General features: G+C 44.0%; 1 protein-coding gene and 1 pseudogene across 1 annotated transcript in view; one reads left to right on the top strand and one right to left on the bottom strand.

Annotated features, from left to right (window-relative positions):
* The first annotated feature begins 247 nt into the window (after positions 1-247).
* Taf1b (TATA-box binding protein associated factor, RNA polymerase I subunit B) overlaps positions 248-23,067 on the top strand; it is a 56,372-nt gene continuing 33,552 nt past the window's right edge. The window contains exons 1-8 of the mRNA XM_051205937.1: positions 248-329; positions 1,970-2,068; positions 6,428-6,515; positions 8,200-8,297; positions 9,423-9,518; positions 13,460-13,610; positions 16,795-16,951; positions 21,954-22,053. Of these exons, the coding sequence (XP_051061894.1) occupies positions 312-329; positions 1,970-2,068; positions 6,428-6,515; positions 8,200-8,297; positions 9,423-9,518; positions 13,460-13,610; positions 16,795-16,951; positions 21,954-22,053 (807 nt within the window). The 5' untranslated portion in view covers positions 248-311. The remainder of the gene's footprint in view (positions 330-1,969; positions 2,069-6,427; positions 6,516-8,199; positions 8,298-9,422; positions 9,519-13,459; positions 13,611-16,794; positions 16,952-21,953; positions 22,054-23,067) is intronic.
* On the bottom strand, positions 9,768-10,515 carry LOC127237584 (40S ribosomal protein S6-like; annotated as a pseudogene).

Genomic DNA, 23,067 nt, shown 5'->3' with positions numbered 1-23,067 from the left:
AGGCGGGCCTGGTCTACACAGCGAGTTCCCTGACAGCCAGGGACACACAGAGAAACCCTGGATCAATACATACCCCATCAAAAAGAGAAAAAAAGGAAAAAAAGACACCTCCTCGTAGGTCTGAGCCCAGTCTCTAGAGCCTGTCCCCGGTCCTGCACTGGCCGCCTGCAGCTTGACTTGGGGGAGCAAGAGGGGCAGAACAGAAGACCAGCGGAACGCAAAGGAGGCGGGGGTGTTTCTGGCCGGAGCGCTTTCCCGCCTCTCCCGGAAGCGGCTCCCGCTGCCTGGATAACGGTGGCGGTCGAGCAGCGATGGATCTGGAGGAGGCGGTAAGGACCTACAGGACTGCACGGAGATCGGACTTGGCGTTCCCTACCTCAAAGAGCTGAGGGGAGCCAGGCGGAGGAGGAGCAGCGCGGGGAGGAGGTGTCGGCTGGGGGCGGTGACCCGCAGAGGGGGCGGAGCGAGGGGCGGCGAACACGCGGCCCGGAACCAGGCTGAGCTGCCACCCGGGGAGGATGCGGGATGGGAATAGGTGCGAGTGGGTGGAGTGTTTGTGCGCATGGGGCGTGGGCCTGGAGGAGGATGAAGCAGTGGGTCTATGGGATGGACGCTCCCATGGCTCATCCTCTCCGGAGCGGACCACCCAGCAATGCTCCCTTTGATGCTGGGTGGGTGAGGAAGGGCAGGACTTGGGAATTGGGATGCCTGGAAGAAACCCTTGCCAGTTTCTCTGGGATTATCGATTCCAGACCCCTGCTGAGGATATTCCAATGTGCTGTCTTAGTTAGGGTTTCTATGGCATGAAACACCATGAAAGAAAAAGCAAGTTGGGGAGAAAAGGGTTTACTTGGCTTACATTTCATGCAACTGTTCATCATCTAAGGAAGTCGGAACAGAAACTCGAACAGGGCAGGAACCTGGAGGCAGGAGCTAATGCAGAGGCCATGGAGGGCTGCTGCTTACTGGCTTGCTCCCCGTGGCTTGTTCAGGTTGCTTTCTTATAGAATCCAAGACCATCAGTCCAGGGATCGCACCACTCACCTTGGCCTGGGTCCTCCCCATTAATCACTTATTAAGAAAAGTCCTTACAGGCATGTCTACAGCCCAATCTTAAATTGGCATCTTCTCAGGTGGGATTATCTCCTCAGATGACTTTAGATTGTGGCAAGTTGTACTATACCTCATCATAAAAGTGGTCAAGATGTTGAATTTTAGATGCACTTTAACACGATAGGTGTATCCAGTAACTGACCCATAAGTCAAATACCAAAGAATTAAGATCTAATTCCGTGTGTGTGTGCACAGCAGAATAATCATAGAGGGTCCCATAGCAGAATCCCAGTAAATACTAATAAGTGTTGAATGATGGATGATTAAAGTCAGGAAAATAAGTTGATAAAACTGAAATTGCAGCTTACCATGATCCATCCATGTAGGCCAAGGGTGAATCCCATGTTCCTCTTTTGTAATATAGAATCCCAGGCACCCAGTTACACATCTATGACACATAATACAGTTGACATCCCTTATATTGCTGGATGAATAAATTAAAACTTGAAACATCTGCTTCTTGGTATGGTTTCAGTGCCTTAAAGGAAATGCCAATGGTGTTTCTAGTCTCTGTATTTTTGTTTTGCCTATCCATACATTGGGTCATCTTTTTCTCCCTCAGCACATTCAAGTTTTACTTGTGTCTTTGTTTTCAGTTTAGCCTTGTCCACCTTTCTTTCTTGGTTTTCAGTCTGAATATTTTAGTAGTTTTGTGGAATAGTTAGACTGCTAGACTGTTTCATGCTGCTAAAGAGACTGAACTCCTTTTTTTAATAGTTTGATGTATTTTTAATTCTCTATGACTTTTTAATTTTGGGAATGAAATTTCCAAGAATGCTGGAGGTAAAACTTAGAACCATGAGGTTTAAGATGCTGTGTATCTGTCTGACAATAACAGTTCTTCTGCCTTCTACAGAAATCACTCACAGAACGTTGTTCTCAATGTGATGCTGTCTCCTGGGGCCTTACTGATGAAGGCAAATACTATTGTACTTCCTGCCATAATGTCACAGATGTAAGTAACATGCTACTCATGGATTTACTGATGCTTTTAAAATTGTAGTTTCAACCTGGTGTGTGGCCTAGTTCCTAAAAATGAATATTTTCGTCAATCATTCAGTGGCCAACTTCTAAGAATAGTAACAGTCTTCAAGAGCACAATCTTGGATTAAGAACTTTGCAAATTAGATTGAAGTTGAACTTTTAAAATTATGTTGAGCCCCTGGACAGTGGTGGTGGTGCACACCTTTAATCCCAGCACTTGGGAGGCAGAGGCAGGCGGATCTCTGAGTTTGAGGCCAGCCTGGTCTACAGAACGAGTTCCAGAACAGCCTGCCTCAAAAAATTAAAAAAAGAAAATGTTGGGCTACATTTAGAAATGAATGTTTCTTTTAGACTGTGTGTATGGAATATTTAGAGTACACTTGGAAAGTTTTTAGTGGGTTGTACTAGCACAGAGATTTGGAAGGTGGGATGTAGGGTGAGTGCTGGTTGTATTGGAACTGCTTCATTATCACTTATCTTTGTGCAGTTCCTTTACAAAGTACTGAGCACTTTCTTACCCATTATGTGATTTCTGTCTCACAACAACCTGTGAGACACAGGGTTATACCTAGACAGACAAGGGCACATGAGTTGTTAGCAGGTTTTGTTGCTGTTGTTTGTTGTTTGGTTTTAAGATAGAGTGTTACTCTGTAGACCATGCTGGGCTCCAATTCAGAGACCCAAGAGAGCTGGGACTAAAGGCATTTGCCACCACTCCTGGCACTAGTTGAGTTGGTTGGCTAATGTCACAGGAGTGTGGCTGGCCTGCTGCTGGACGAACTAAACATGCCAGTGTTCTCCATAGGAAAGGGTTTGCTAGGAGTGTAGAGGTAGGACGGGGCAGGCAGGCGCTGCCTTCACCACTCGTTCACAAAGGCCAGGCGGATCCTAAGAGAAGCTGCACCCCAACACAGTGTGGTAGGGCCTGATTTGCCTTTCCACCTCAGACAACTAAAAGTCTGGACAAAAGGTATAAAACAAACAAACCCCTTAAGAGCCATAGCTGATGTGGTTTTTATTTTTATTTTTTATTTTTGAGACAGGCTTTCTCTGTGGCTTTGGAAGCTGGCCTTATAGACCACGCTAGTCTCAAACTCACAGAGATCTCCCCACCTCTGCCTCCTGAGTGCTGGGATTAAAGGTGTGCACCATCACTGCCCAGCATAGCTAATATGTTTGATAACACAGTTATGGGAGCGCTTTTCTTTTATAAGTAGGTGTGTGTGTGTGTGTGTGTGTGTGTGCGCGTGCGCGCACACACACACACACACACATGTGAGTGCAGGTACCTGTGGAGGCCAGAAGAGGGAGCTTGTTTTGGGGTGGTTGTGAGCTGCCTGACACAGATGTGGAAACCCAAGCATCCTCTGCAAGACCTGTGCATGGCCTTAGCCCTGGCCATCTCTCTAGCCCCACACTGGTGTGTTTCCTTGATGTGGCTTCTTCAGTCTACAGCTCAGATGCTTGCTTGTGGCCCTGTTAGGCAGACAGGATATTAATAAGATATATACTTAACTGACAAAACCACTGGAGAATGACTGAGTACTACTCTCCTTGATCAGGTCTCGTCAAAATGCATAAATACTCATGTCCACAAAAACCATCAGATTGGGCACTTGAAGACTGTGCACTTTGTCCTTAGCTTTGATGCCCATTAAGACTCTGGTGGTTTAGTCACTGTTAATTTCATGGCGTAGTTCAAATATAAACATAGTGAAGGAGTGAGTGTCATAATGGAAAAGTGTCCATTTATGGATGGAGCCAGGGCACTATTTTTATAGGAACTGAACAGCCATAACTAATGGCTTCTTTTATTTCTGTCTTTGATACTTCATGGTTCTATCTGCTCAAATCTGGTACCATCATTTTTAGTTTGAAAGAATATAATATTACTGCCTAGTTTCACATTTAAGACTCAACCCAAAGGAGTAATATATAAAATTTTTGAAGGTGGGTGGCATTTCTTTTTCCTCCTGTGTAGGGGGATGATCTCATCTAGGCATGTGTCATACTAATTACATCCCTGGTCCCTACATGTATTTGTAAAAGGCCACGAACCTCAGAGGCTTCCCTCCACACAATAAGCAAACCAGGGTGTTGTACAACATCAATTGATATTTCTGGATTTACACTAATCCGGGCATATTCAACACAATTAGTATACAGCAGGAGTTGTGCTTCCTGGTGTGTAGTGTGAGGTGTTGAAATTCAGTGGGTGAAGAATGGTCAGTGCCAGTCCACCTGGGGCAAGTGAAGCTGTGGTACATCTCGCCTGGCTTTGTGCTTCTTGCCTTCACCTAGTTCACTGTGCCTGATTTTTCAAGCTCTTGGCACTGGACAATTCCAGAAAAGCCTTCTGGGTAGAAAGCTCTTTCCCCTGATGTGTTTTAGTCAGGACAAAGAATGTAAGGTCCTTAATCTGGCCGGTTTAGACTCCATGTATTTTTTTGCAAGTTCTTAAGCATTTAATAAAAGTATGGGCTCAAATTATGTGAGTTTCATAGATTTTATAAATGCTCACTGTAGGAAGTGGAAAACTGCAAATGAAAGCAAAAATCACTAATATCCTCAGTATACATTCAGCAGCTTCCTCAGTCTTTTGTTCTTTTGAGTATGAGAAGGGAGGGGGAGACTTATGAGAGCCACCGAGCCTGTCATTTCATGATTTTTACTCTGTTAGTCTAAATTTTATGGATTTCTATTTGTTATGCAAATATTCCACAATCTAACCATTGAGTTAGCTAATCATAGTGTCATGGGGATGTTTAGCCTTTTCTATTTTGTTTTTGTTGTTTATGTCTTATATATCTTAAGAGTAAAGCCCCTCCCACCTTGTACTTTGTTTTACCTGTCTTTTCTCAGTAATTGCTTTAGTGGGTTTTTTTTTGGGGGGGGGCATATCTTACCTTATCACTATAGCCAACTTAGTAAATCATATTGCTTTGAAAATTAGGGAAACTGTAGTCCAGAAATCCTACTGTTTGTTAGGGGTGTGTCTGTCATTCTGTTTGTTTGAGATAGGGTCTCATGTAGCCCAGGCAGGCTTCTGGGTATTAAACCTAGGGTTTGGGCATGTTAGGCAAGTTTTTATCAACTGGGTTATATCCTCAGCTGGTACTTTTTATTCTTATTGAGATTCATTCTGTTGGTGTGGGATAGCCTGGGATTCCAAATACTTGAAGGGCAAGGTGACCACAAATTGAGGCTTTCCCAGGCTATCTGGAAACATCCCCCCCACACCCCCTAAAAAGATAAGCTTCATCCTCATTTAGAAAAATATAGTAATGCCACTTATTATTTAAAAACTTGTTACGTCTCTCTAGAAATCAGACTCAGTGGTTTGTTTTTAGTTGTAAGAAGATCAGTCAGAGATAATTGCCCTTGATAAAAGTTGGCATTGATCAGTTTGTTATAAATATTACTAACCATTACCATTCTAAAATTCTGTTTTATTGGAAATAAAAAGTAGCACCAAAAATATATAAATAAACAGAAAAGAAAAATATCACTTTTATTCTACTTATTTTATTTTTTTCAGATAGGCTCTTGCTTTGTAACCCTGTCTGACCTGGAACTCACTTCATAGACCAGGTTGTCCCAGCTTCTCAGGGAGAAGGGGCCTCCCTGTGTGTGGGGGTTGGGCAGGGGTACCAGCCTTACTGAGTCAGTAATTTGATTCGCTTTGAGAGAAGATATATGTAACACAGGCTGGCCTTAAACTCCTGCTGTTCCTGCTTTCACCTCCTAAGTCTAGGATTATGGGTATATGCCACTGTCTCTAACCATAATTGCATAATTGTTCTAATGTTAATGTGTATTTTTCATGAATAAAAAATTGAGTATATTTTATTCTCTGCTTTGAAATGTTAATATATTTTTACATGGTTCCCCTTATTTTTAAAAAATTAAGTTTATTTTTTAATACTTTTTTTTTGTTTTGTTTTTTTGTTTTTTTGTTTTGAGACAGGGTCTCTCTGTGTATCCTTGGCTGTCCTGGAACTCGCTCTGTAGACCAGGCTGGCCTCAAACTCACAAAGATTCTCCTGCATCTGCCTCCCGAGTGCTGGATTAAAGGCGTGCACCACCATGCCTAGCTTTTAGAATTCTGTTTAATTAAAACATAATTTCATCGTTTAAAATAAAGATGTATTTGTTTGGTTACTGTGTGCCAGCTCTTTTAGAAACCTAAACATTTTAGATGAAAAAGCAGCATAAAGATTAACTAGTGTAGTATGGTTTCACCATTGTCCATCCATGCACTCTGTTTTCCAGAGCATGCTCGGAATGTGTATAAAGCTCTTTTCCTCACTGTCTGTTTTGTTTCCTGCAGCGATCTGAGGAAGTTGTAAGCACTGCAGTCATTCCTAATACCAAGATCAACTCCATTAGCCGGGGACTGAGGAAGAGAAGCAAGCATGGTGAGCAGTGAGTGCCTGCTGGCACTTCAAATCTCTCCTTATGCTCTCCTTCATGACCTGGGGACACAGAGTGGAATTTTAAATAAATTCCAGACAAAATGCCAGCATTTTAAGGAGAAAATCCAAACTAGAATTAAAGTTATGGCTGATGGTAAAATTAGAAGCAGATGCATTGGATAATATGTTGTTGGTAAGCCACTCTTCCTGTGGGGCAGCTGGTGTGCAGAAGGTAGTGACCGTGCCTGCTGCCTTACTGTGCTGGTCTGTGCCGTTGACTATGATGTCACTTTTTGAAACGACTCAACTGTGGGCTTGTCAGATTAGGCAAGTTAAACACCATATTCAGCTTTCAAAACACCATTTCTCACATTGAATTTTGAACATAGCTTTTTAAAATAGGAAAAATGAATTTTCCCTAAAGTGGCTGGAGTATTGGTGTGAGTTCAGTGAGGAAGCCATTATGGAGAAGGGTCTGGACACATCTGGCTGATGTTGTGTATTTTTGTGACTTGCTAGGTTCTTAAGTTGGAAACCACTGACCTAATGATGACAGTAAACAGTTCATAAACGGTAACTGTGAAGGTATACATACAAACATACTTGTGTATGCATATGTATAAACATACGTATAGACAGCATACTTGACACTCTTAGATGAATAATAGAGAGAAGCTAAAATATTAACACATATTAAAAAATGTGGCACACTCCTTTAATCCCAGCACTCGGGAGGCAGAGGCAGGCGGATCTCTGAGTTTGAGGCCAGCCTGGTCTACAGAACGAGTTCCAGGATAGCTTCCAAAGCTACATGGAGAAACCCTGTAGGTCTGTGTACCTTGTGTGTGCAGGTCCCCTTAAAGGCTCCATGTTGGAGCTCCTGGACTGGAGTGACAGATGGTTGTGACCCAGTATTTAGGTGCTGGAAACCAAACCCAGGTCCTCTTTGAGAGCAATCAGTGCTCTTTGTCACTGAACCATCTGCATCTCCAGTCCAGGAATGGCTGTTTATGGGCTAAAACCTGATTGATTTTTATTCAGTTTTATCAGAGTAAAACTTGATTAATTGTAACTCATATATGTAAGTAGTTAAAGTATGATAGATAATTCAAAGTACAATATATTAACAAAATGCTTGGTTTTGTTAAATACAAATATATCAATTTGGAAATTGATACAAATACATCATATTGGAAAAAAGAATATAAAGGTAGAAATTTTTCACAGCTGCACATGATAGTGGATGCCTATGCTCTCAGCACTTAGGAAGAGGAGACAGAGGCAGGGAAACTGATACAAGTTTAAAGTCCGCCTGCCTGGTCTGCATAGCAAGTTCTGCATTGGCTGCTCTTCCAGAGGCCCCGATTTCGGTTCCCAGATCCTGTATGGCAGCTCATAACTGCCTGTAACTTCAGTTACAGATCCAGTTATCTGACATTCTCACAGATATACACAGGTAAAATAAATAAATAGATAGATAGATACATAGATAATTTAGAATAAAGCAAAGTGCACACATACACACACACACAAAAAAAACAAAAAGGAAGAAAGAGAAAGGAAGGAAGAAAGACTATTTGAGATATAAAAGTAGTCTTTTAGCATGTGTAAACAGAAATTGCATTATGTAGAAGAATCATAGTAAATTAGGAATATGTGTGTCTAAAGCTTGTTATTTGTCCTTTAGAAAAAGGCTGGGATTGGTATGTGTGTGAAGGTTTTCAGTGCATACTATACCACCAGGCAGAAGCCCTGGAGACCCTTGGAGTAGGCACAGAGCTAAAGGTAAGTCATGCATGTCTAGATGTTAGCTCCTCACTGTTTGAAGGGGGACATTTGAGTGGACTTGAGCAGGAGTCATCAGGAAGAGCCGGGCTCTGACCCTGAGTGGGAGTGTCAGCCTGTGCAAATTGTTTTCTTTCTGTGACTCTTGATTGTAAAAGGACAGGCATTTCATGGTGATCTTTAATGCCTATTCTGTTCCCTAACTCCAAGATTAGAGGTATATTTTGAGGTCTATCTTTAATCTCCAGTACTGAAAAGCAAAGTAAAGTGTTTGTTGATTCAGTGTTTCTCATGTGCCTGATAAGGAAAAGCAGGTGATCTGTGAAGGATGAGTATGTGTGGTATTAGGTGTGCAGGTGTGGTATAGGTGTGCAGGTGTGGTATAGGTGTGCAGGTGTGGTATAGGTGTGCAGGTGTGGTATAGGTGTGCAGGAGTGGCATAGGTGTGCAGGTGTGCTATAAGTGTGCAGATGTGCTATAGGTATGCAGGTGTGCTATAGGTGAGCAGGTGTGCTATAAGTGTGCAGGTGTGCTATAGGTGTGCAGGTGTGCTATAGGTGTGCAGGTGTGCTATAGGTGTGCAGGTGTGCTATATGTGAGCAGGTGTGCTATAGGTGTGCAGGTGTGCTATAGGTATGCAGGTGTGCTATAGGTGTGCAGGTGTGCTATAGGTATGCAGGTGTGGTGAGGTGTGCGGTTGTGCTATAGGTATGCAGGTGTGCTATAGGTGAGCAGGTGTGCTATAGGTGTGCAGGTGTGCTATAGGTGTGCAGGTGTGCTATAGGTGTGCAGGTGTGCTATAGGTGTGCAGGTGTGCTATATGTGAGCAGGTGTGCTATAGGTGTGCAGGTGTGCTATAGGTATGCAGGTGTGGTATAGGTGTGCAGGTGTGCTATAGGTATGCAGGTGTGCTATAGGTGTGCAGGTGTGCTATAGGTATGCAGGTGTGGTATAGGTGTGCAGGTGTGCTATAGGTGTGCAGGTGTGCTATAGGTGTGCAGGTGTGCTATAGGTGTGCAGGTGTGCTATAGGTGTGCAGGTGTGCTATAGGTGTGCAGGTGTGCTATAGGTGTGTCTGTGTCATGCCATCATAGTGATTTACCACTTGTTTTCCTCTCACCCTAGAATGACGTTTTACACAACCTTTGGAAGCGCTACCTTCAGAAGAGCAAGCAGGCCTATTGTAAAAATCCAGTTCATACAAGAGGAAGGAAAGCCAAGGTGAGCCTTGGAGCCTATCAGCAGGAGCAAAATTCACCTTATGTGGCAGTGACAAAGGTGCTGTTTGTGGTTGCATGAGTCTGATTGTGGTGCTTGTTTATGGGTTGTCAGGGAAGGGGCTCTGGGGCAATCCAGAACAGTCCAGACCAGACCTCACAATGAAGTGAGGTTGCTTATTAACTAGTTGTAGCATAAAGGCAATTATAATTCATCTTTTTTTTTCAATGTATGATTATTTATTTGTTACCCTTATTTTTGACTGGACTCAGACTTGGAAGTAGAAGCTCTCAGAGAGGACAGCCTGCATCTTTGGCGATCTGTTCCTGGCGCTTTTCTTTTGCTTCCTTCATTCTCTTGGCCAAAAGTTTAGCATATTCTGCAGCCTCCTCCTTGTTTTTCTTTGTACGTTGTTTCTTCAGAGCAATACGACGGCATTTGTGTTACAGGACATGTGGAGTAACAAGACACTGAATCTTGGGTGCTTTGGTCCTGGGCTTCTTACCTTCTTTGTTTAAAGGCTTTCTCACGACATATTGGCGGACATCATCTTCTTTAGAGAGATTAAAAAGCTTTTGGATTCTGCTAGCTCTTTTAGGTCCCAACCGACGAGGAACAGTAGTATCTGTCAGTCCAGGAATATCCTTCTTTCCTTTTTTTTACTATGACCAAGTTGAGAACGCTCAGATTGGCATCCACGATGCATCCTTGAACAGACTTGCGCTTCCTCTCTCCAGTTCTCCTTGGTCTATAACATGAATGCCCCTTACTCAACAGCAGGCACACTCTGCCATGGGTCAAAACACCTTGCTTCATGGGAAAACCTTGTTTGTCATTCCCACCACTGATTCGGACCACCTAACCCTTCCACTCTTCACCCAGAGCATCAGCAGCTACTTCTGTGGCCATGCTTCTCATAGAACGTACGAAGCTTGCGCTCATCATCCACTTCGATGAGCTTCTGGCAGCCGGTGCCGGGGAAGGAGATATTCAACTTCATCTTTGCACCTCATCTTCTTCTTTTTTTTTTTTTAAAGATTTGTCATGTATGCAAAGTTCTGTCTGCATGTACACCTGCAGGCCAGAAGAGGGCATGAGATCTCATTGCAGATGGTTGTGAGCCACCATGTGCACCATGTGGTTGCTGTGAATTGAACTCAGGTCCTCTGGGAGAGCAGCCAGTGCTTTCAACCGCTGAGCCATTTCTCCAGTCCTCCCCCTCCTTTTTTTTTTTTTTTTTTTTTTTTTTCTTTTTTGAGTCAGGGTTTCTGTGGCTTTGAGCCTGTCCTACAACTCACTCTGTAGATCAGGTTGGCCTCAAGTTCACAGAGGTCCTCCTGCCTCTGCTTTCCGAGTGCTGGGATTAAAGGCGTGCACCACTACCGCTGGCTTCATCTTTCTTTTTAAAGTTTTTGTTGTTGTTTGTTTTTGGTTTTTTGAGTCAGGATAGCACTCCATAGCTCAGGCTAACCTTGAACTCTGGTAATCCTCCTGCCTCAGTTTTTCAAGTGCTAGGATTATAGCCACCACACCTATCCTGGCTGACCTTAAATTCACAGAGATCTCTGGCTCTGCCACTCAAGTGCTGTGATTAAAGGAGTGTGCCACTACCCAGTTTATTTTATTTTATTTTATTTTATTTTAAGATAGGGTCTTATGTATCCCAGGCCAGGTTTGCTTGCTGCATAGTCAAGGACAACCTTGACTTGCCTCCACCTCTCAAGTGCTAGATTGAGAGACATAAGCTGTGATGCTCTGTTTATGTGCAGAGGACCAAACCAAGGGCTTTGTGCATGCCTGGCAAGCAGTGTACTCTCTGAGCCACATCCTGTGTTGACATCATTCATTCCCTTCACTTGACATTCCTGCTTACTTTACCTGGCATTTCCATACCCAGTCTCCTTATTGTCTCATCTCAGAAACTTTGAAGTAAAGGAAAGTCAGGCAGCCTATCAGAGCTGCTCTGTCTGTGAGCAGTCTGTTCCAAATTGCTTCAGAAGTGTGCAGTGTTACCTTTTGCTTGGAATAGAGAACAGCCTGCAGAGAATGGCGAGTGTCCCAACCACAGATATGTCCCATGAGTGGTAGCTACCCTCCAGGGCTAAGATGAGAGTCTAAGTCCATGTGACTCACATTTGGTAGAAGCTTGGGAGCATGGCCCAGCTCTTTCTTGTTTGGTCAGGTCTACATAGATCAGTGATCCAGGACTGAGAATCCTTGGTCAAGATGAAAGGAATAGCTTACAGAAGTGAGTAAAGGAGGTACCTCTGAGCCACACATGCATCCTCCGTGCTTAGCAACTAGTCCTGGGGCTGAGGTTAGAGTAGTTAAGTCATGCAAGGCACAAGTTAGGGAAATGACCTGGAGTTGACCCTCTTAAAATACGAGATGATAAACTTCAGCCAGCTCCCCAAAGATAATTTGGATTAACTAGAAAAAGGAAATATTTTATTATCATGAAATTATGGAACACTAGCCTGTTTGAATATGTGAGCCACAAGAAAAGCAAAAGATGCTATATGGTTTTATGGTGGCTCTTTAAAAGGGGAAAAAAGAGAATTATTCAATATGGTGAGAACATGGCCTTCAAATCTCACACATGGTGTTTTGTTTGTGGTTGTCTTTGTGTTCTGTGACATTGCCTGTTAAGTAGAAAATAGGAATGAGAACCGAGGGTTCTCTGTGATACTAATCTCTTTAGGTCAGCTGAAAACTTTTACAGACAAAAGTGTTTTTTGTGAGTAAGCCCCTGGGTGGACAGAATCACACTCAATCCTGGTGAATAAATAAGAAGTGGCATTGGAAGCTCATGGGTAAATTATATAATTTCTGTCTCAGAAGCACAGCAACACCCTTTGTTGAAAGAGAGAGGAAATTACATTTGAAATTAGAAACGGATTTGGGGTATAGCTTATAGACAGAACTTGCCCAGCAGTTCAAGCCCAGGGGTTCTGACCTCAAAAATGTAAGCTTTTCAGTAAGTCTGCATGTGTATCTTAGAGCTCTGGATGCCACTGTTCCAAGAATTACAGAGGCCTGCATCTCAATCCTGCCCTATAACTTTTGAGTTATGGATAAACTGGAAACTCCCAGAGTAAGCAAACAAACCTGTATGTTGGAGCATCAGGAAAAGTATTGTATAACCCAGAACGGTCAGGGAGAACTTCCCAAGGAGAACTCCCCAGGGAGATGAAGGAGCTCTGAAAAGTGTAGACACATGTATCTGCAGTTGAAAAGATAGGAATGTAAAACGGTCACTGGGTGTTAAAATCATCAACTCTGATGTGTTGTTGTTTGTAAGACATGCTCAAGTCTTACTGATCTCAGTATATAGCTGAGGATGACCTTGAATTTGTACTCCTCCTGTCGATAGCTCTTTTGTGCTGAGATTATAGCATCCATTACCATACATTGTTTGTGTGTGGGGATTGAATCCAGGCTTTCATGCATGGTAGGCAAGCAGTCTGCCTCTGCACTATTATCTTCTAACCAAGTTTTAGTTTTAGTTAGGGCTTCTATTGTTGTGATAAAACATCATTATCATAAGCCAGCCTTGCTGTGTAGTAAAGGACAACTTGACTTGCCTCCATCTCTCAAATGCTGGATTGAGAGGCATAAGCTGTGGTGCCATGTTTATGTGCAGAGAGCCAAGCCAAGGGCTTTGTGCATGCCTGGCAAACAGTTACTCTCTGAGCCACATCCCCAGTTCTGACTATGTCATTCCCTTCACTTGACAAAAGAGGTACTCCTAAAAACAGAAGACCTGGTGTGTGTGTGTGTGTGTGTGTGTGTGTGTGTGTGTGTTAGCAGACTGTCTCCCCATTTGCCCTTGTTTGCAGCCCCTCTTCAGGAGGGGTACTGTTGGGGAACAGTTCCCCAGGAAGGCCTGTCACAGAAGCTAACATTTAAACTACAGCAGTCATTTCTGTCTGTTATATGGACAGGTATTGGAAGACAATCTACAGAGTTCAGACTGGGCCAGTGAACTTGAGCTGCTAAGTGATACCAGCTGTCCCCTTGAAAGTGGAGCAGAGTTCCAGTCTGACCCCCAGATCCCAAAGCCTTTCCCTGTCACCAAAGTATCCCCAAAGTCAGGTAAGAAGAGAACCAGTCTCCCTAGAGCCTTTCAGAGAACCGTTTATGTGTTAGCAGTGTATATGTACAGAGTGACAGTCAGAGGACAGCTCATGGGAGTGTTCTTTCCTTCCATAGTGTGGGTCCCAGATCTCTAACTCAGGTTAGAGATAGAACAGCTGTGACTGCTGGCCTGATGTTTAGACTCTTTAAGCCAGCATCGCATCCTAAGAACAGCAGAGTCCTGCCAGGTGTGGTATGATGCCTATAATCCTAGCACTTGGGAGCTAGAGGCAGGAGAATCAGGAAACTACTGCCAGGCCTAACGACCTGAGTTCGATCCCAGGAAATCATAAGGTGGAAGGAGAGAACTGACCCCCACTCTAAGTTGTTCTCTGACTCCACATGCACACTGGCACGGGTCCTCCCCCAGTGCATGCATGCACATAATCAAAGTGAAAAACAAATGTAGTAAAATCAACATTTGAGAAAGGTAGAGACCCCAGCTCCACATTTCGTCTCCACACAGAATTTACACAGCTGGATTCACTCAGTCTAGTGAAGCGCAGTCAGGTCACAGTGGCCACTAGGGGGTATGTGTGTGTGAGTGTATGTGTGTGTGTGCATGTGTATTTGTATGTGAGTGTGTGAGTGTATGTGTGTGAAAGTAAGTACATGTGTGAAAATGTGAGAGTGTGTGAGTGTATGTGTGAGAGAGTGTGTGTATATGTGTAAGTATGTGTGTATGTATGTGAGTATGTGTGTGTATGTGTGAATGTGTTTGCCAGTGTATATTTGTGAAAATGTGTTAAGTACATGTGTGAAAGTGTGTCAGTATGTGTGTGAGTGTGTGTGCAAGTATGAGAGTTTGAGTGTGTGCATGTGAATGTGTGAGTGTATGTGTGTGAGTGTGTGCATGTGTGAGTGTGTGTGTATGTCTGTGAGTGTATGTGTGTGAGGTATGAGAGTGAGTATATGTGTGTGCATATGTATTAGTGTGTAGGAGTACAAGCACATGTGTGTAAGTGTATATGTGTGCATATGTATACAAGAGTATGTAAGTGTATGTGTGAGTATGAATGGGTGTGCTAGTGTGAATGTGAATGTGTGTGCAAGTGTGAGTATATGAGAGTGTAAATAGTATATGAGAGTGTATCTGTGTGAAAGTGTGAGTATGTGTGTGTGAAAATGAGTGTATGTATGTGTGCATGTGTGAACATGTGTGAGTGTATGTGTGTGTGCAGATGTGAGAGTGTGAGTATATGTGAGAAAGTGTGGGAGTGTATATTTGTGAACGTGTGAGTGTGTGTGTGTGTATATGTGTTCCACACACACACATTTCCTTCCACTGTGTGGGTCCTGGGAATTGAACTTGCTGAGCTAGCTCACTGGCTCCACAGTGCTAACTCTGGAACTACTGTTCCAAATCAGAAATTTAAACTCCAGCATTGAAAAGGGTGAGACATCTAATCTCACTTCTCCAGCCAGTAGATTCCCTGGTTAAGTGCTTACCTTACATTCATCCGTGTGTGTGGAAAGACCTCATCCCCACCACTGAACTCTGTATGTGCTTTTGGAGCAGTAGCTCACTGTGCTGCCTACTGTGGTCTCTGACTCACAACTTTCCTGCCTCCTTCTTGACAATGCTAGAAACACAGATTTGTGTCACCACACCTGATCAGTGTGACATCTTGATTTCTCTGGCAAACTGGCCCTTTTGCCATCTCCTTTGTCTTGGCAAATGTCTTCATTCTCATTGCATAAGCCAAAACCTGGGATCATGCTTGTGTTCTTCTAGTAGCTTATACCAGCCATCACTAAGCCCCCTGACTCTGCCTTCAAAGTCTGCCTCAAACCTGACCACTTTTCACCATCTGCAGAGCAAGTACTCCTAGTGAAGCTCTTGTCCTTCTGTCCTGGAAGAGAGCCTCCTGTTCCCATCCCAGACCTCCTGTAATTTCATCTGTGCTGTGGACTGGATAGTAGTTCCAGTCACAGAGTGAGGCCGTGTTGCTCTCATGTTAGAACTCTCTGTAAACTTCTGTCCTTACATAAAATGAAATGCAAAGTATAGACCCTGATCCTGAAGCCCCACACAGTATAGTTCACCCTGTCTGTCACTTTTTCTCATTTGTAACTCCACTCACACACATGCACATACCCACCCACACTTATACCCACCCACACTAGCGCGCGCACACACACACACTAGTACACACACACATACCCACCCACACTAGTACACACACACATACCCACCCACTCACACACACACTAGTACACACACACACACACATACCCACCCACACTAGTACACACACACATACCCACCCACACACACACACACTAGTACACACACACACACACATACCCACCCACACTAGTACACACACACATACCCACCCACACACACACACTAGTACACATACACACATACCCACCCACACTAGTACACACACACACAAACACACACACACACACACACACTAGTACACATACACACATACCCACCCACACTAGTACACACACACACAAACACACACACACACACACACACACTAGCACACACACATCCACGCACACCTTTTCACTGCTGTTAGCCTGTTGGGATTTTCCTTCAAGGTAGAATTCATCAGCTTTCTGCTCAGATATTGCCTTCTTACAGAGGTCTTACTGGCCACCCACTTGACCCTCCTACCTTTGGGTGCCTTTGCATGGCCATTTTTCTGGTAGCACTTTCCTCCATGCATTGTAATATTTGTTTATTGCTCTTAGGAGAGTGTAAGTTACAGGAGAGGTGAACCATCATTCACTCTCATTCCCCTAGGCCCAGGGGAGTGGCAGAGTGAGATCCATCACTATTTGTAGAATGGACAGTTCACTTGAGGTGCCTGGTGTGGGGGGAGGAAGTGCTGCGTTTTTCAGAGGCTCTGGGAGAGGCCTCTCTGAGGACATCAAGCCAAGGACTTCCACACTTTCAATTTATTTGTAATTGTTCATCCTTTTATTTTAAAAACATCTCTTCAGAATTTCACTCCACCCACTCCCACAGGTAACTCTAATTGCCTGTTAGCCTGGTTCCCTTTTAAAGCCTCCACTGGCCTTCATTGCCAGAGTGTTTATACAAAGTGAATCAGTTATGATCTATTTCAAATGCCCTGTTGTTTTGTTACTCATTTTTTAAAGTCTTGCTTTGTTCCTGAAGAAGCAGCAGATATCTGTTCCGGATCTGTTGATGGAGTAGAATACTCGGAGTGGAAGGAGAAGGGCATCCTCAAGATGACTGTGCCCAGGACCCTTGCTCTCTGCTATCTGTCCTTGCTCTGGCAGAGAGAAACAATTACCCTTTCAGACCTTTTGAGGTGAGCTGAACTTGGTTATCTGTGTGAATTAAGGAGCAGCCTCTGGGTATTTCTAACTTTACAGGACAAACCTGGGATGCTCGGGCTGTGTGTGGGTTTCTTTTCCCCTTGTTTTGACTGACAACTGATGAAAGCAACTAACTTAGAAGAGGGGAGATGACAGTCCTCCATGCTGGTGGTGGGCTCATGTCTGATCACTGAGTAGGGGAAGGGGTGTGGCTGCCTTTATTCCATTTCCAGTCCATGGAGGGTGCCACCTGCATCCATGGTGGATTTTCCCTTAGTTAAGCCTCTCTGGGAACATTTCCCCAGAGGTAGATGTGTCTCCTAGACCAGTCCAAATCCAGTCAGACTGACAGTGACCCTTAATCACAGCATGGAACTTGGGTTCTCATTCTTGAAGTTAATTACCTTTACATCTAATAATCTGAGTTTTTACTGATACAGTAGAAATACAGTGTGTTCCCCTCACATGAGATATTATAAAGTTAATTATCTAATGTAAATAAAGTACTTTGAAGAGAAAGTTGACATTAATGTTGCTGTTTAGACATCTTAAATATTTTTCTAAGAAAAAATAAACAGGGGATCTTTTACTAACAAAATGGCCATTAGCAGTTATATAAAACCATGTATTGTGACTGTAAAAACTAAAATATAGGCAGTCTGTTTATTAGGAAAAGTTGATATCAAAACTATAGAAAGACCTTGTAAAGCAGTAGTAGGCATTTACATATTTCCAGGTAGTCAAGAGAATTTTAGACAGAAAGACTGGCCTAAAGGAGTAGATGCCTGTGCTAAAGCCAGGTCTGTTTTTACAGGGTTTTATGACTACCAAGCTGAGTGTACAAAAACCAATCACTAACTATGCAGACCACAACCATTAATATGTTTATTTATCCCTTCCTTTATATGTGTTGAGAACAATAGCATTGAATTTAATCGGTGTATGGCATACTTACAAGGGCAGAAGTGTGAAGCCAGACTTGTGGCTCTGGCCATTCATTGTCACATGGCATGACACTGAGGAAGTCAGTGTGTGTCTTTGTTTCTGCTTCCCTCTAGGTAAAATGGCTGTACTAATAATGGCACTTGAGGGTTCTAGCCACGTTGGCCATTTGCAGTTAGAGCAGGTCTGGAGCATGAGTAGAGCCATCGTCATTGTTGGCGCTTGGCCTTTTTATTAAATAAAATGCTTCTAGTAAATGACGATAGTGCCTTTGATTTGGCACATTAACCAAATAACCAAGCTTTTCTCGGGTGTGAAAACCACTCGTGGTTCTGAATTGAATATTGCTTTGCTCTGTGCCCTCACTAGATGACATCATCTTCTCCCAAGACTCTAATTATTATCTATATGCTGAAGACTCCCGACTCTGTATCACTGCCCAGGCTTGTCTAGTGAGGGCCCGACCCATACATTCATTCATCTGTGTAGCTGCCCACTGGACAGGACGACTTGATGTCTTTATGGTTAAATCTGTATGACTAAAACGTGCCTCACCATCTGCCTCTTGGACCTTGCTCTTCTCCAGTGTTCCTAGCACATGCTGTGACCCTGGTGTTCTCTCGGGAAGACCAGGGCTTCTCCTGGACTCTCTCCTCTCTCTGCATACACAGTCAGTCACTATGTCCTGTTGCTTGTACTTCCAAAAGCCCTGGAACCCATTCTTCCCCTGTGCCTCACCTCACCTCACCTCACCTGGGCATTTGCTGATTTCCCTACTGAGTGAGCTGTCTCCAGTCCTGCTGTTCCTCTTCATCTTTCTGCTGACGACCAGAGGGTCTTTCAAAATGATCCCTGATCATGAAAACCTAATGGTGGCTTCAGAGCTGGGTGAGGGGGCCAGCTGTCCCAGGGCAATTTGTAAGTAGGCAGCAGAACCCTCCAGAAATTCAACAAATGACAAGAAAACACCTGCAGTTCTCAGAGGAAAGTGTTTGCATGGAAGCAACAGTCCCAGTCCCCAGTCCCTCCCTTGCTCACCCTCCTTGGCTTCCATTCTCCTCCCCCACAGAGGGGAGTTCTAAAATGACTTGGAGGAGATTGGATCTAGTTAGCTGGAGGGCTGTCACTCTGCTCCTTGGGGAATACAAGTTGGGGACAGAGCTTCCTTGCTTGGGGCAGTGGGCGAAGGGGCTGTTACCATTGTTTCTCTCGATTTGCTTTCCCCCCCAGAAAGAGCTCTAAGACAGATCCTCAGCTTGTCACCTCTTGACCTCAGCTCCAGCATTATCTGGGAACTCAGAACTGCAGGAATCTAACTCAGGGCTAGGGCCCGTTTATCTCTGTTTAGCTGCCCTCCAGCCAGGAGATTCTTCAGGGTGTTTCAGTCTGAGAGCCTCTTGCTAAGCTTTGCAAAGCTAAAGAACTTTGGTCTGCAGGGAGACATGCTGGTTAGCTGGGCCAGAATGCGTGCATGTCTTTCCTCTCTCTTTTCTTTTCTTGAGACAGTGTTGTTCACTCAGCAGACCAAACTGGCCTCTAACACAGACTTCCACCTGCCTCTTGCCTCCAGCGATGTGACTGAAGGTGTGCGCCACCACGCCCGGCCCTAATGATCTTACAGATTGTAAGCTGTGTGTTGTTCCTATTTGTCTTCAGAGCGGTGGCCTCCATTCCTTGGGATTGTTCCTCTCTTCACATTGCTGTAGAGGACCCTCCTGCTGGCTCTAACCATAGGAAGTGTCAGCAGCCAGCATCTACTGCACAGATATTTGCTGACTATTGCTACACTCGTACAGTGGTCTGGAGTTTAGACCCTTGAGATGCAGTTGGGAAAGATGAGTGTTAAGCCCTCTCTCTGATGAGGTTGAAGATGGGAGGGGGAGATATGGACATGAATAAAGGGGAAAATGATCTGCCAGGCAGGTGCAGACTAGAGGCCGAACTTGGATGCTGTGGAAGATGGCTGTTAGCAGCCATGCTCTAAGCAGGAACAAAGAGCGAATAGTGGGCCTGGAGGGAGAGAACCGATTGAAAAGTTTCTACACCCGATAAGCCTCTCTGCAGATGCAGCAATACAAACCAGACCTAATCAAACTGAATTAGAAGAAGCCCACATTTAATGGATACAATGCTCCTGTGTGGTCTTCCTGCCTCCCCAGAGAGGAGACGGGAAAGAGAGACCAGAAAACCACACGTCTGTTTTCTGGGAGGCAGTTTAAATACCCTATGGGAGTGGTCTTGAGCATCTCTAGGGCAGGGGTCATCATTGGGCAGGCTTTCTGAGAAGCAGCAGGGTTTGGAGAGAGATGGGGGAGGGAGGGGGCTTGGGTGGAACAACTTTTTTTTTTCTTTTTCTTTTTTTTTTTTTTTTTTTTTTTTTTTTTTTTTTTTTGGTTTTTCGAGACAGGGTTTCTCTGTGGCTTTGGAGCCATTCCTGAAACTTGCTCTGTAGACCACGGAGATCTGCCTGCCTCTGCCTCCTGAGTACTGGGGTTAAAGGCATGTGCCATCACCACACGGCCTTGGGTGGAACTTGTATCATAACATTCCAGACTCTTTGGGTATGGATGCCAGAGGCTGGGGTGAAGCCTCCTCCAGAACACTGATGAAGGAAGGGAGGACTGAGAAGTGAATAGGACATAGGTGTGTCTTTGTAAGGCATGCTAGGATCCATCCTTTGGGAAAACGGTTTTTCTAAAAGACATTTCAAATTCAAAAGTAAGTGGACTTTGAGAAGAGGCTGTGAACAATACTGTAGGCAGTGAGACTCCCACATGCCTCAAGACCGAGTGCTCCCCAGATTCATCTCTCCTACCTGTCCCCTCTGCTGGTCCATGTGGCCACGTCTCCTGTCTGCTGAGCTGGTGGGGTGGGTGGGGCACTCTTCATCCCTTGCCACCCTCTCACTTGCAGCACTGGGCACACTGCTAGCATGTGTTCTCACATTTATTATACATTTGCATATTATATGTATATGTCATATTACCACAAATGTGTGTGTGTATAGATATATGTATGTGTAAGCATTTGGAATCTAGGTGGCTTTAAAGTGGCATATTGTTATATAATACTATCAAGCCAATATTGTAGTTTACTATGCATAGATACTGTATATAAACTAAAACAACTAATAAAAACCCATCTGGGTTGTACCTTAAATATTTAATTCTTATGTTTCAGTACACCAAAAGGAATTGCATTTTCTTTTTGGAATTAAGCTTAGGGCAGCACTTTTTGAGGCAGTGCATTGTGGGAGCTTCTTCCTAACTGGGTCTTATTTCCCTTGATGCTGTGTTTCAGGATTTACATGTCAGAGCACTTTGGGCTCTCTCTCTCTCTCTCTCTCTCTCTCTCTCTCTCTCTCTCTCTCTCTCTCTCTCTCTCTTCCTTTCTCTCCCTCTCCCTCTCTCCTTTGTAGTGGCTGGCTGCCCACATCTTCCTCTTCTCATTGAAACACAAGCACTATGGGAACAGAACTTTTACCTGTTTGGTTCACTGCTGTTTCCCCATAATGCTGGCCATATTGTACCCCATGACTTTATCTGACTTGATGGATGAAATGTAAATAAGTGTTTTAGTCTATTTTTAAACTCTGGAGTTTTCTTCAGACTCAAAATTTGACTCAAAATGCTTGGCCTCCCGCTTGTATACAGGGTATGGAAGCCTTACTAGTTTTCCACCAGCAGCATGCACTGTGCTAGGTCCTGAGGACAGAGGGAGACAAGGAAACAGGGACTAAGGAAGAGCTTCCTGAAGAAGGGATGCGCAGGAGCTAGTCATGTGATGGCAGCCAGTGAGAAAGTAGTGCTCTCTGGGCCTGGTGTGAATGGGCAGGTACTTCTCAGACATACTTAATGTGTTGGTGAGAGTTAGTATGAATGGGCACACTTAGCGTGTTGGTTAGAGTTAGACACTATGTAGACAGTCAGCTGACTGTTCTTATACAGGGATGCTGGAGATAGAATCCACTCCCCTTTCGAAGGGGGAGATTTTCAAGAAGTTACCCAGAGCCAGTGCACAGCTCTCATCAAGACTTCTTTCTGTGATGTGCAGGTTTGTAGAAGAGGACCGTATCCCATATGTAAATGCTTTTCAGCTTTTCCCAGAAGAGATGAAAGTGTATGGTCGTGACAAAGGTATCTTTGCTATAGAGGTAAGTTGTGTTCTTCTGTGCATTGCAGTGAGTAACAAGGCGACAGTGTATTGTTTGTATGGTCTCTGGTGCAGTATCTGAGTCTACAGTCTTCTAGCATGTCCAAAGTCTAGTTTCAATAGCTGTATCATAATGAAGGGTAGATGTATTCTTTTTTAAAATTTGCATATGTGACCACTCTGAAAAAGATGTGTGTCTGTCTGTGTGTCACTGTTCATGCACTGTGGCTTCACAGGAGAGAAGAAAGTCATCACTTGTGCCAGGAGGCGCCAGTTCAAGTCTTCTGCTTGTGGTACTTGGTCTTCCTTCCTGAGACAGGGTCTTACTGCCTCACCTGCTGGCCTTCAGCTCACCATCCCTCTGCCTCAGCCTGCTGAGTGCTGAGATTACAGGTGTGAACCACATCCCTGGCCTCCTGTATCTCTCTAGACCTACTTTCCAGTAGAAATGCTGTTACCATTCAGTACACAAAGCTTACTTCCCCTTTATTCTTCATCATGCTTGTGAGAACGCTAACTATTAATGTTAAGTGTTTCCTTCCATTTTCCACAGAAGGGAGTATTGTGCTAGGACTTTGTGGTCTCTGTGGTGATAGCGCTGTTTGTAGCTTAAGAGGCTTCTGTGGAATACATACCAGTGGTTTCTGACTCTTGTAATGCTTGTGGCAACTTAATAAAGACAGCTTAGTACATAACACAATGGTGTTAAGGCTAAACCACTGTAGCTTTTCCACAGCCTTATATGACAGGCAGATCATGAGGCCTGGGTCTGGGCTAGATCTCCCATGTTAGAAGTCTTCTGTGCCATTATGGTTTGTCAGTCTTTGGTGAAAAGGACAGCTAGACAGGTCACAGGTTTTTTTCTTTAAAAAACAAGCATTGGACAACAATGTCCAAAAATTCCCAAGAACATGGGGCTTGAGAAATGACCAAAGTGAAGAGTACATTGGGAAGTTCTATTTATCTATGAAAAATAGAAACAAAACAACAGCGATGGAAAACTCTGCAGAACTTC

The sequence above is a fragment of the Phodopus roborovskii genome, unplaced genomic scaffold (assembly GCF_943737965.1).
Source record: "Phodopus roborovskii unplaced genomic scaffold, PHOROB, whole genome shotgun sequence".
Classification (NCBI taxonomy): domain Eukaryota; kingdom Metazoa; phylum Chordata; class Mammalia; order Rodentia; family Cricetidae; genus Phodopus; species Phodopus roborovskii.
The sequence above is the reverse complement of the archived record's forward strand: the minus strand, read 5'-3'. Positions and strand labels throughout refer to the sequence as shown.